At 38.8% G+C, this 12,675-nt stretch overlaps 1 protein-coding gene across 6 annotated transcripts in view; it reads right to left on the reverse strand.

Annotated features, from left to right (window-relative positions):
- TANC1 (tetratricopeptide repeat, ankyrin repeat and coiled-coil containing 1) overlaps nucleotides 1-12,675 on the reverse strand; it is a 70,171-nt gene that overhangs the window by 11,671 nt on the left and 45,825 nt on the right. For all 6 annotated transcript variants that reach the window (XM_052675935.1, XM_052675932.1, XM_052675938.1 and 3 more), the window contains 11 exons: nucleotides 11,554-11,835; nucleotides 10,768-10,919; nucleotides 9,539-9,770; nucleotides 8,055-8,221; nucleotides 5,698-6,305; nucleotides 5,413-5,521; nucleotides 5,066-5,188; nucleotides 3,967-4,203; nucleotides 2,731-2,916; nucleotides 1,850-1,928; nucleotides 13-146 (listed from right to left, as the gene is read on the reverse strand). In XM_052675935.1, the coding sequence (XP_052531895.1) occupies nucleotides 13-146; nucleotides 1,850-1,928; nucleotides 2,731-2,916; nucleotides 3,967-4,203; nucleotides 5,066-5,188; nucleotides 5,413-5,521; nucleotides 5,698-6,305; nucleotides 8,055-8,221; nucleotides 9,539-9,770; nucleotides 10,768-10,919; nucleotides 11,554-11,835 (2,309 nt within the window). The remainder of the gene's footprint in view (nucleotides 1-12; nucleotides 147-1,849; nucleotides 1,929-2,730; nucleotides 2,917-3,966; nucleotides 4,204-5,065; nucleotides 5,189-5,412; nucleotides 5,522-5,697; nucleotides 6,306-8,054; nucleotides 8,222-9,538; nucleotides 9,771-10,767; nucleotides 10,920-11,553; nucleotides 11,836-12,675) is intronic.

Genomic DNA, 12,675 nt, shown 5'->3' on the forward strand with positions numbered 1-12,675 from the left:
GAAGGCGCAGACCTGCCAGTGCCCCTGCCGTACTGCGCAGAAGAGCGGCGCAACGCCCCTCCTGTTGGCTCTGCTCACAGCTGCTCCACGTTCAAGAAGTAACTCGCAGACGTCCAGTTTTCCTCTTCCTGCAGCAGCTGTCAAGGCTGAAAGAAGCAATTCTCATCAGGATCTTCTCTGAGCTGTTTTAACACGTGCTTTGACATGCACAGATTCTATCAGTGCTAAGGACCTCCTATTTGTTTTCCAACTCAACTGGCCCACGAGATTTTCTTAACTATTCTCAGACTGAAATGGATCAGTCAAAAGCAGGTTAAGCCAGTAACCCAAAGATGCTCAAAGATGTGGCAAATCAGAAGGTAACTCTCACAGATAACAAAACATCACATGCACAGCCTGTAGGTGAAAGAGAATCTTTATGAAAATGTTGGATAAAACCACCAGCCTATCTTTGAGGCAGTTAAAGCTCCTTTTTCCTTAGTGTTCTTTTTCCTGTGAGAAGAAAGCTGCTTCTCGCTCCAGCAGCTCCAAAGGGAGCACCAGCTTTTTAGCTCATGGTATAACTGATTTAGAGCAACAATATAACTCTGTTCAAGCGTGGGATTACAGAACCCTTAAAATCTGCATCATCATTTTCATCATCACGACTGAACCCTGCTCAGGAATTCCAACAACTCCACTGAAAATCACCTGATACAGTGCTCTGCGAAAGCTCTGCCCACTCTGTCCCAAGAAAGGAGGAAAGAATTTAAATGAACAGCTAAACAAGCAACTGGTGCAGAACAGAAGCTGTAAGAACAGTTCATTAAGATGAAAAAAAAAACAACCAGTAATTTGACAGATTTTTGATCTGCAGCCAACAATGTTAGACAGAAACTGTAATTTGTAGGAAAAAAAGAACGTTTCTGTGTATGATATAAGACAACAAAGTTTGGAAAATTACTTGGGAAAAAGTAAAACTTTAAAAAAATTAAAGTCTATAAAAAGAATACGTTATAAATAAAATTTGTTCCTCGTATTTCTTCAATTTTATTTTTCCAGTAAAAATAAACATCTGTACAGCACTGTAACACAGCTGGCAAACTGCACCTCACCAGTAAACTAACACTACTTTTTTCAGTCTCCCAGTGATCTTCATTAAATGCAAATCTTAAAAATATTTAAGCATTACAGAAGAATGTAACGGGTAGGGAAGGGCTAAGCCCTGCTATGGCTATTTTACAAAGACTCTCATCATCCACTGGAATTCTTCTTGTCCTAGTGTTAAAGAGGCCTGACTGAAAACAATGGTACCTGAAGTGCTCAGATACATCATTTGATCTTGTAAGGACAAAAGAAAGAATTAGTCTATGTACTCGTTCTAACTTCAGGTTAGAATATGCAGGCTGCACACTTTACTGTGTCCCTTTAAAAAATTACAATAATCCAGTATCTGCCACCCATACAAAGCCCCATCTTTTCATCCAGTGGCAGCAGGAAGGAGGCAGTGGCCTGGATTTCTGGCAAATGGATGCGATTTTTGAAAGCAGAAATTTGTATACAGATACATAATTGAATGAAATTCTATACTGAAGCTTGAAGCACTGTATTCCCAAGGACAATCTGCAGTTTAAGTAGACAGTGACTAATTTATAGTGATTCTAACACAGAGCAACTCTTGTTTTCAACCCATGAGGTGAGTAGGCTTAAGTAGTTAAAACTTCAGCATCTATGCCTACAAACTTCATGTATTCTGAAAACTGACAGGTTCCAGTAACCACAGAAAAGCAGAAAAAAAATAACAAACAAACAAACAAAAAATCCTCTTCTTAAATGAGCAGCTCTAATTGGAGAAAATGCGAGAAAATACCTGTTTCTCCCCACAAGGTATCAGTGTCATTGATGTCAACTTCATGCTCCTTCTCAATTGCCAGGATGTAACAAACCACCTGTCAAAACCAGCAGATTTAGTTAGCACAAAAACCCATCAAGCCATGTTCCATTTGCCATCAAAAGATCATTACATTAAAGGCTCTTCTAAAGGCTACTTTAAAGAAATGGTTAACGAGGCTGCAGCAAGCAGGTAAAGGCAGCAGCATCACACTGCATTTTCACTTGCTGTATGTGTATGTGGGTAACGTGGACATTTCCAGGATGCATGAGAAGTGCCCTCATGATGCACAGCACGGAAAGCACGAAAGTCTGAAATGGCAGAATGTGATTTCTTTAAAATTAATGAAACTTTTTTTGTAGCTAAGAAGAATGAATAAAAAGGAGGTGGACATTTTTAGATAAACGTAATGTTTTATGATAGATGAGATCAACTTTTCTCATAACTGAGTAGTTGGCTGCTTTCACTTTCATCAGTGCATAACAAATAAGATTTTTTACTAGATTGATTTAATCGTTAATTCAAGTTAATTGCAGTTCAGGATCTTCAAATGCATACTGTGAAACACTGAATATTATCACTACCACTGGAGACTCAGTGTAACTTCAAGAGCAGCAGTGAAAAGACAGAATTACAAATAGACCAAATTCTGAACCAATTCATTTTATTGGATATTTAATTACAGCATTTACAATAGGTACTAAGAATGCATAGTATTTAAAATATCAGAAGTTTCAACAACTCTGCTTTACAAACCCTTAAAAAAAAAAAAAAAAAAAAAAAAAAAAAAAGCAGCAAGTACTGTTGTACAATTCTGATAAATTCCAAGAGATCTGGAAATACTCCAGTTATCGACCTACCTGACAGTGTCCCATACTGGAAGCTGCTGTCAGTGCTTGCTGCAGTGCTTGGCTTTTTCTTAGTGAATTTTGTTCCTGAGAAGAAGCTATCCAAACAACATTCAGAAGATACTCAAGGATATCACAATGCCCTCTCAATGCACTGTGGACCAAAGCACACTGCCCTTTTTTGTCTAGATAGTCAGCCTGCATTGGAAAAAATAAAGTTAAAAAGTCTAGTGAAAGGTCATAGAGAGAAGCAGCTCCTGAGCGCTGGAAGAGAGCAAATGTCACCCCTATTTTAAAAAAAAGGGGGAGTAGCAAGATCCAATAGCCTCACTTCTGTCACTGCGAAAGTTATGAAGAAACTAACCCTGGAAATCGTTTCTAAACACACAAGGGATGCAGTGGTGATCAGAAACAGTCAAGATTGATCTACCAAGGAAAAATCATGCTTAACCAGCCTGTCGTCCACAAGAAGTCAAGGTGATTTGCTTGGCAATGCTGCACGTGTTGTCTGTGCCAACTTTAGTGAGGCTTCTGACACTGCCTGCCATAACACTGCCATGGACAAGCTGACACATACAGGTTACACAACATTCGGTGACGTGTACCTAAAACTGGCTGATCAGATGAGCCCAGGCACAAAGTCCAGCTGGAGACAACTCATCAGCAGTATGATCCTGTGATGAACAATGGGCCTGACACCGTTCAGCACCTTCATCAGCGCCCCGTATGATGGCACAGAGTGCAAACTCACCACATTCGTAGATGACAAAAAAGTGGGAAGAGTGGCTGATATGTCAAATGATTGTGCTGCCATTCTCATGGACCTCAACAGGCTACGGTCTGGGCTGGGACTACAACAAAGGGAAGTGCACAGTCTTCCAGCTGGGAGGGAACTAGGCATCAGTTCACAAAGGGGGCTGACCTGTTGCACTGCAAATGCTGCAAGAAGGCCAGTCCTTCTCTGCATTTTGTTTCTAACGAATAGCGATGCAAAGGTTTTGATATCTGGTAGGTGTGTAGTCCTACTAACTTCAGAGTAATTAGAAATGCATGTAAAATTACTCATGGACATGATTAGAGAGAAAATGCTCAGTTGAGAAGTCTGTGTACATGTTCCGGACTTTTGTTTTGTACTCTGGAATTCTCTTTGTGTTATGTGTCAGCAGAGTTATGTAATCAACAGCAGCTTTCTTAGGCCCCTGCAAGACTTTTGGCTGTGAAAATTGCAGTCTTTGTTCATCAGCTTACCTTTGCTCCCCTTTTGCACAGCAGTGAAACTATGCTCATGTGACCTGCAGCTGCTGCGTAACAAAGTGGGGTCATTCCATTTTCCGATGTTCCATCAATAGCAGCGCCGAATTCAAGTAGAAGAGTGACCACTTCTTCATGTCCAAGGTGTGACTGGACGCACAGCACTGGAGCATTATTTAGTACTTCAGTCTTATAATTCACATTTGCACCTGCCAAGATCAGCAGCCGACTCACCTAAAATTCAATTTAAATAAAACAATCTTTACTTCAAATTTGGCTTCAATTGTTAATCAACTCCAAATTTTACATTTAGATCCTTATGTGCAACTCCCTGACTTTGAAGCAGATTTAACTGGCAGACATGGACTTTACCACACACAAAGCAGAAAAAAACTTAAAAACCACCTGTCAACAAACAAATTATTGTACCATGTAACAATGTATTCTCAGTATAAGATCCACCTCTATCATGGAACTTACTGCATTCTCACCACAAATTGTGTTGTAATACTACCATTTTCGAAGCTTCTTGGGCTACTATTATATATATAAAATAATGAAGAACTGGATTGCATTAAAAAAAATTGGAATGTGCACAGGTGTAGACAACCACATTTCCAATCAAAGTGCACAGCAGTTTTGCTAAAATCACAATAGAACTTTGGCTTTCCCAATCCATAATCTAGGGCAACTCATAAAGTAAAGCTCTGCCATTGTGTTATCACACTCTTGGTATCACAGTACTACTTCTTTTACAATTCAATTCACTTGATACTTCTCCCATACAAGAAAATACAGCTGAACCCTGCTCAGCAAAACAGGTTGTACTTAGGATGCCTTTTCAGGAGGTCAGAAGTAACAGAGAGTGGCTACAACAAAATCAGGGTGAAGTCCCTCTTTACACCAAAACTACCAAGGAAAACTGAACAGGACATGAAAAATGGCTTGAAAAAGTATTGCAGGCTTGCTTCAATTAATAATTACAGATGCACAGCGTTTTTGTTTTCTTCTGAACTGTTACTCTGTTAATGATGTCGAAATTAAGGTAATAGCAACAGATGAAACACTGATTACGCACGAGTGCTTATTTTCCTACCTTCACATTGGGTGTATAGATGTTTCTCAGAGAAGCAAGGGCTGCAGACAGTCCATCAGCACTGTAACCAATCCACAAGGCTTGAAGATGACTGGAAGAAATTCCAGTCCTTTTACTGAGACCCTAGCAGGAAAGATATAACAGGAAATCTCTCTCTGTTATGTTATAGAGACCATTTACAGTTATATTTCATCAGTACAAAAGGAAGAGACATTTTTTGTTAATGCCAGTAACAATTTCAAGTATTTTGCACAAGCTTCTAATGAATTATTAAAGCAACTTAGATAGCATCTTTAAGGTACACTGATACATACAGATCACGAAATCTATTACGCTAGTGGCTTTACCTTAAAAATGTGAGCTTTAAGTATATGATGACCAAGTTCCATAGTTTGTTGGCGGTTTAGTTTTCCCTCTTGTCGAGAAAACATGAAAGCCAATAAAGCGTGTCCATTCCTAGTAAAAGGAACAGAATTCAAGGAGAACAGCTTTTATAACACTTCTCAGTAAATTTGGAAAATATTAGTCATGCTTGTGTTTTAACCTTACTCTGTCCTCTCAACAATAGCTGAAATCAATTATGTAAAACAACTGCAGTTACTTGTAAATGACTTATTGCAAGTTTTGTTTACCTTGGCTCACATAAGAAGTCAGTATTTTCACCGTCCGCTCTCCAAACAAGCCATTCTCTGAAGGAAGGGTGGCAGAACATACGTGTTTTGTCACGCCTTTTTATCAGAAAACATGAAAGAGCTTCCATCCTCTGGCTGAAGTCCTCCCACTGCTGTTCTCCGTTCATTTGACCTGCGTTAATAGCTTGGAAAATCTGTTCATCTGTCATGGGATGTAAGGATGCCAGAGCCACGTTTAATATTGGCAAGGCTCGCTCAAACGCAGAGTTTGTCATAAACTTCATGTTGCACTGAAGTAAGTACAGTTCTGATAGAGACACTGGAACTACCTTGTAGCTTGCGCTTTTGATTACTAAATGACCTTTTTGGAAAAGATCCAGAGTCAGTTTCAAATAGAGATAAGATCCCAGGCTTCTCATGATCAGATGGTTACTCACTTTCCCAATTACAGCCGCATCAGCTTTTCCATTCAAAGATATGTTGTTTATAATCTCCTGACTGTTATTAATTCTGTACTGAATGTAAGCACTCAAGTCATCGTGAATTTCTTTGCTGTCTGGAAAATTGTCCAGGGATATTGTGATAAAGGGCAGTGAACTTGCTACCTCCTGGGGAAGAAAGAACAAAACACAGGCATTATAGCATTCCATGACTGAACACTAAGTACTCAGCAATGTGTCTTTGCTATAGCTGCCTTCTGTAACAAGTATGAGATGGACTGAAACCAAATTCACTGTTACTACTGCGATTTTGCAAATGTTGTCCACTGGTAAGAGGTAAAACAGCATTTCTGCATTCAACCGTTTTCCATAGGATGTTCTCAATTGTTTCACTGACCAATCTCTGCAAGGCTATAGCTCATCTCCTATAAAAATGACCACTTCAAAACTAAGGGAACAAAAAAGTTACCAGAACTGGACTCTAAAATGGGCAAGGGGAGGGCAGGAGGTGGAAGGAATTATCTAGGGGCTGTCTAGGGATTGTAAGGACAAGTTCTTTGCTATGAGAGCAGTGAGGTGCTGGAACAGCTGCCCAGAGAGGCTGTGATGCCCCGTCCATCCCTGGGGGTGTTCAAGGCCAGGTTGGATGGGGCCCTGGGCAGCCTGGGCTGCTGTGAAATGGGGAGGTTGGTGGCCCTGCATGTGGCAGGGCTTGGAGATTTGTGATCCTTGAGGTCCCTTCCAACCCAACCATTCTGTGATCCTGTGATCTATTAAAGAACAGATCTAATGATGCAAGGAGAAAAGAATATTCTCATTGTCACATTGTCTAGTAATAACATACCAGAAAGGCACTTACTACACACATTCAGCCCTGTTTAGTTTAAGGCAAGTATCGCGTATGGCACAGTCATACACTTCAGCATGTCAACCTGAATACATTTTTATGGCCTACTTCTGTCTAGACAAACTCTTTGCTGTGTTAGGAAATATATATGCTATGGAGCTGGACTGCAGTTCTCCTTCACGTTTTCTTCTTTGTAAATGTGGGATGCCTAGTTAAGTGGTAGCATGGGGGTGGCAGGGCTGTATCTAAAGCACTGTAAAAATAAAAATGTTGCTATCTAGGGAGAAGGTGAAGGACAATTAAGAAGACATACTTTTAGAAGTATTATAATTATAATGAAATTAAAAAAAAAACAATGAAGATGTTAGAACGAGACTAGTGCTGGAAAAAACCAACAATGACATAACTTCCAACAGAACACTGCTGAGTAGTGCAAGAAAAAAGCCTATAGGGTCTCAAACATTGTAAAGACTGTGGCAGGTATCTTTCAGCTGCTTAACTGAGAGAAGATGATTCTCTAACTTTGATTTATTTGCTCAGAACAAAGGGATGAAGCAACACAGAGACCAGTGGTACTAAGGCTCAGAATCAATCACATCAACTGTGACAATGGCAACTTATCCCTTCCTAAAACGTGAAAGCACAGAGCTTGGTAATAGCAGACTTATAGCAGACTCCAGCATGTAAACATTTAAGATAAGACCACTACGCACTTCTAATTATTATTACTAAATTTTTCACTCATTCATTTGTTCATTTCCCTCCAGAAAGACAAAGAAACAGATTCCATTTCCCCACTTCTCATATTATCAATTCAACTGGCATTGATTTGAAACAGATCTGAAACACAGCAAACACACCTCCACTACTGTACTTCTTTGTTGCTACGTATTTCTTTACAGCAGAAGGCAAAAAAACCACCAAATCCTAACAAACCAACCCCACAGACTTGACTTTGAACTCCTCTAAAACCTGTGTTCTTTCTTAACAATGCAGTTGCCTCGCTGTAAGAGATCACTTTGTTTTTGAGGGTAGGAAAAAGGTCAAAGGGCTTTGTTTTTTTTTTTTACCTGAAAATTAGTTCTCACAGTCACAATGAGCTTCAGCCAGGGAGGAAACTTACAAATTATCTTTGCAATAAATGATGAAATTGTGTCGCCATAATCAGGTTTATGAAATTCAGCATCATTTAGACCATCGATCAAAATTAGGAATTCTTCCTCAGGAATTTTCTGCTCTGAAATGCAAAAATTGGAAAAAAAAAGAAAAGGTGATTATAAATTCTCCTATTATGCAACATTTTATTCTCCAATTTTAAATGCCAGGGAATAAAAATGTATTTTTCTGCCTAGCAACTGATTTTATGGCATTCAAGCATTATTTTACAGACTAAACATTTTGACTGCTGAAAAACAGTACAAGTACCACGTCAGCCAATCTATGTATTGTACTTAATGATGCTGTTCAGGCAAGGGAAACAATTAATAGCTCTGGTTTTCATAACTACAAAACAACATTGCTAAAGAGTGCTAAAAAAATAAATAGAAGCTATCACAGCACAGAAGTTTTGAATGTGCTACTTATGATGGATCTATTTTACAACAGATTTGAAGAGAGTTTAACAATTAAACAAAGCTGTTAGCCTGTAACAGAGAAGAGATGCACAGACAGGGGAAGAATGCACACGCATGCTGTTTGAGCTATTAACTGACCTAAGTTTTAACCACTTACTCATGCTTTACTGAACTTACCACACCAAGAAAAGCATACAACTTGTAAGAATCACAAAGGTATTTGTTTACACTTTCAAAACTGAGCAGACTATTTTGTAATAATAATAGCTTAATAAACTAATGCTGCTCATTCTGGTTAAGATTGAATGTCCCAGGAACAAACATCAGATCTACCCATGAGCATCACACGTATTTGTTAACAGACAAAAAAAAAGTCAGGAACTGCAGGTTGCTTTTCAGAGGAACCACAGGCACCCTGCTCAGACAGACCTCCCTCATCTAACCACATCTCCAGTACCTGCTCCAGTTGGCATACAAGGCCATCTAAAGGTAGATTCTGCAGGATTTATTTCTTTGAAATACCAAATCATGTTCTTACGTGTTTCCTTGGAAAACTGCCATATCATATTTTGATTTTTAAAAGTGAGCAATAATCACATCCACCTTGCAAGTCTTCAGGCACAGAAAACTACTAAGCAGTCAAACTGTGACTAAAGCCAGTAGCTTCCAAAACCAAAATCCTTTAATGTGAAATGTGTGAGCCTTAATTTCAAGCTGAACAGCTTGAGTTTTCTGGCAAGAAACAAACAAAAGGTTGATGTGACTTTGGATGCTTCATAGAATTTGACTTCAAAATACAAAAAAAACCTACCTATAATTGCTACAACCAACCACCACAGTTAAAGAATCCTTTCCTCAGGATTTACCTATTTCTCCTTTGACATTAGAATAGATATTTTTGAAGGCTTTCATTTTTATTTTTTTCCCCACTTTTTATACATCTTAGGTGCTGCTTCCAAGTCACTTCCCACTTCATTTACCTTTCCTGAGGTTTGAAAGTGGTTCCAACACTCCCCTTTTAAAAGCTGCTGCTGGATCCTGGACACAAGATCTCAGGCTAAGCATGCTTTGTAAGTGAGGCTCTTTTATCAGAAGATCTTTGTATGCTGTTAATTGACTTGAACGACAAAGCAAAGCTGCAATGCTGTGCACAAATTCTGGGACAAGACAAGTGTACGTGTTGTCAGCCTGGCAGTAATGATAAGCAACAACCTGAGGAAAAAAAAACAAAGGTTACCCAATCAATTTGTAAGACCCAGTATTAGATAGTCAAGTATGATAAAGCTTTACTAAATCTCTCTTTCATCTACAAAATATTTTTCAGTGCTAGAATGATTATCCAACTCTGCAATCTGTGTCAGATGACTTGTGCAAAGGCATAGGAAGTTAGACAGTGAAATGGATCTTGACCTTGTAGGGCATGCCAACATGAAATACAATCAAAACGTCAGATTCCTGCAGAAAAAAAAATGCTTACAAAGAAAATATAACACAAGCTATGTTTCTTTGAAAAAAACAAGCCACAAGGAAAATACAGTGTTCAGAGTAACTTCAGTGAGCTTCATAACGCTGTTTCCAAATAATACACATCACTGTAAAGACATCAACAATAACCCCATGTTTTCCTCATAATTATTTGCATAAAGCATGTAAAACTGTCATTATATATATTTTTTACTGCTTTTGCAAAAGGTAAAAACCAGCATAGTAACATAACACACAAACACACATAAAAAAAGAACAAGCCAACAGATTTATAATTGCTTGCTCCAAACTCTCACTGTATGGAAAACAGACAATATTCAGACAACTTGCACTGTGTGCATTATAGATTCAATAAGCACAGCCCAAACGTTTTATTTGTCTTTCAGAATTTTGCCTATTGATAACATACTGAGCAAATACTCAAAGAGAACGTACAGCCTCTTTTGGAAGTTAAGGATCCAAACCCTTCCTTACACACTTAGAGCAGATGGAATTTATTTTTTCAGCTTAACAATCTCTCCAAGACCAAGCAGAAATCAGTTAATAAAGTGAAAGGCAGAAGAGGTAGGCAGCTGCTTTTATCGTTTCGAAGTATCCAAGCAAACTGCTGCCGTCCCACTGCCGACCATGGGAAGGAAGCTCTGCAAATCAGTCTGTATCCCCCTCAAGACCAGAGGCTTTCTAACGTGCTGAAAACGAAGCTCCATCGGTAAAGAAAACTCACCTTTGAGGCAAGGCGTTTGACAGAATCACCTGTTTGACTTTGGTTGTCAGGAGTGCCAGGACAATTTGTGGTCCTCACCGTACAGGTACTGCTTGGAGGAGGAGCAGACAGAGGTGACTGACTCAAGGGAATCTCCTGACAGGAATCGCTGCCTGTTTTTAACAACAACAAATAAAAAAAGGGCAAATGTGCTGAAAACAGGAAACAGACTGTTTGATATGAAAAGACCGTGGGATATCTTCATTGCCGGTGCAAAAGTTCGGATTGAACCAACAATCAAAGAAGTCTGCAACTACTTTAATACAAGTAGATACATATTTACAGCTTCACCATTCTGAAACAATCCAGGAGGCTTTTAGATCAAGATAAAGTCGCTAAAAGCAAAACCATCACGATGTTAAGTTTTGTCATGAAAATTATGCACTTACTGAGTCACTTGAACTAAGAGTTACTCTGTGACTGCTAGAAATCATCAATGTGACTTCTTGCAGTGACATCAGCAGACACAGTGGCAATGACAGTCACATTACCCCTCCAATTAACACAGGCACTAGATTGGCTTGCAGACAGAGGCCTACAGATCCTAGCAGGGGCCTTCTGGAGACAGAACTGCTTTATCCCTGGTGTCCCCGTTCACTGCAGAGGAGTTAGACCAGATGGCCTTTAAAAGTTGCTTCCAACTCAAACAATTCTGTAAGTCCTACTAAATTAGATCAGAAAAGCAAGCAACATTTTGATTCTTGTTACATTACAATAACCCAAACAATCACTACAGAAGGGACTTACTCTGGGGGGACGAATTAGGACTGTTTGAAGCTATCTGCCTCATGCGACTTCCATGGCAGCTCAGTGCCACCAGACGAGAAATAACAGCAGTCTTCCCAAATCCCACATTCCCAGTAATAACTGTTCCTTTGCTCTCTGCCAGATCTGTATTCTTCAGTTTTTCTTCAATTGCCTGAAACAGCCATTCTCTTCCAACAAACACTGAGTCTGTCGTTATGCTTGGCACTTCAAACAGCAATGGCTTTAGCAAAATGTCTTGAGGCTTATAGGTGACAAAACGTGCTGGGAAGAAGTGGCAGGGAGAAAAGTTTATTAGAGGAAGCCAGATGTGCAATAAAACAGCAATGTCTCAGAAGATCATTTTGTTCAGTGACATTTTTGATCATGTTCACAGTTAGAATTCTTCTAAGGCTTTCATAATGGAAACAAGAAAAAACAATTTGCTCAGTTTGGATCACTTGCATAATTCCTACAAGAAGTAAACTTTAAACAAGTTTAAAAATATCCCATAAGTACACTTGTATGTTTGAACATGACTTTTCTTAAAAAAATCAGCAATAATTCTATAAAATGAGAAGTACCCAACATTTTTCAGTTTAACATGAGGCACACTGCTGAGCATTTCAGTACCAGGTCTTCAAAGTTGTAAAAACATCTACAGAGAAATAAAAAAGGTAGAGAATAATATTTTTTTCCTCTAGTTTTAAATAAAGTATTTTTAAAGTAACATAAAAATAATGTTACTGTCCTCTTCTTCAGCCTCCTTGAAGCTACGAGAAAAGAATGCACTCTACACACAGCTAGAAGCATAGTCATGCTTGGTAACACTAATCAACACACTTGGTAGACACATGGCAAGATTTATAGAAGGAGAATTTGATTTTGATGCGTTGAAGTTCACAAAAATGTTCACTGATGTAATTTAATGTCACACAAACGTTCACCTTTAATCAATAAATATGAAAACAGAAAATTGCCAATACCAGCAGTAATATTGTATTGAAATTTTAAAGCATATTCTTGTTACTAACAGGTGTAGTGGTATTAGATCAGTTTTCTTCCGACATCGGAACTCTAATGACAGTACCTGAAGACTTTTAATCCAGTGCAGTATCTCTTAAA

Source organism: Tympanuchus pallidicinctus, unplaced genomic scaffold (genome assembly GCF_026119805.1).
Source record: "Tympanuchus pallidicinctus isolate F22 unplaced genomic scaffold, pur_lepc_1.0 scaffold15, whole genome shotgun sequence".
Taxonomy (NCBI): Eukaryota; Metazoa; Chordata; class Aves; order Galliformes; family Phasianidae; genus Tympanuchus; species Tympanuchus pallidicinctus.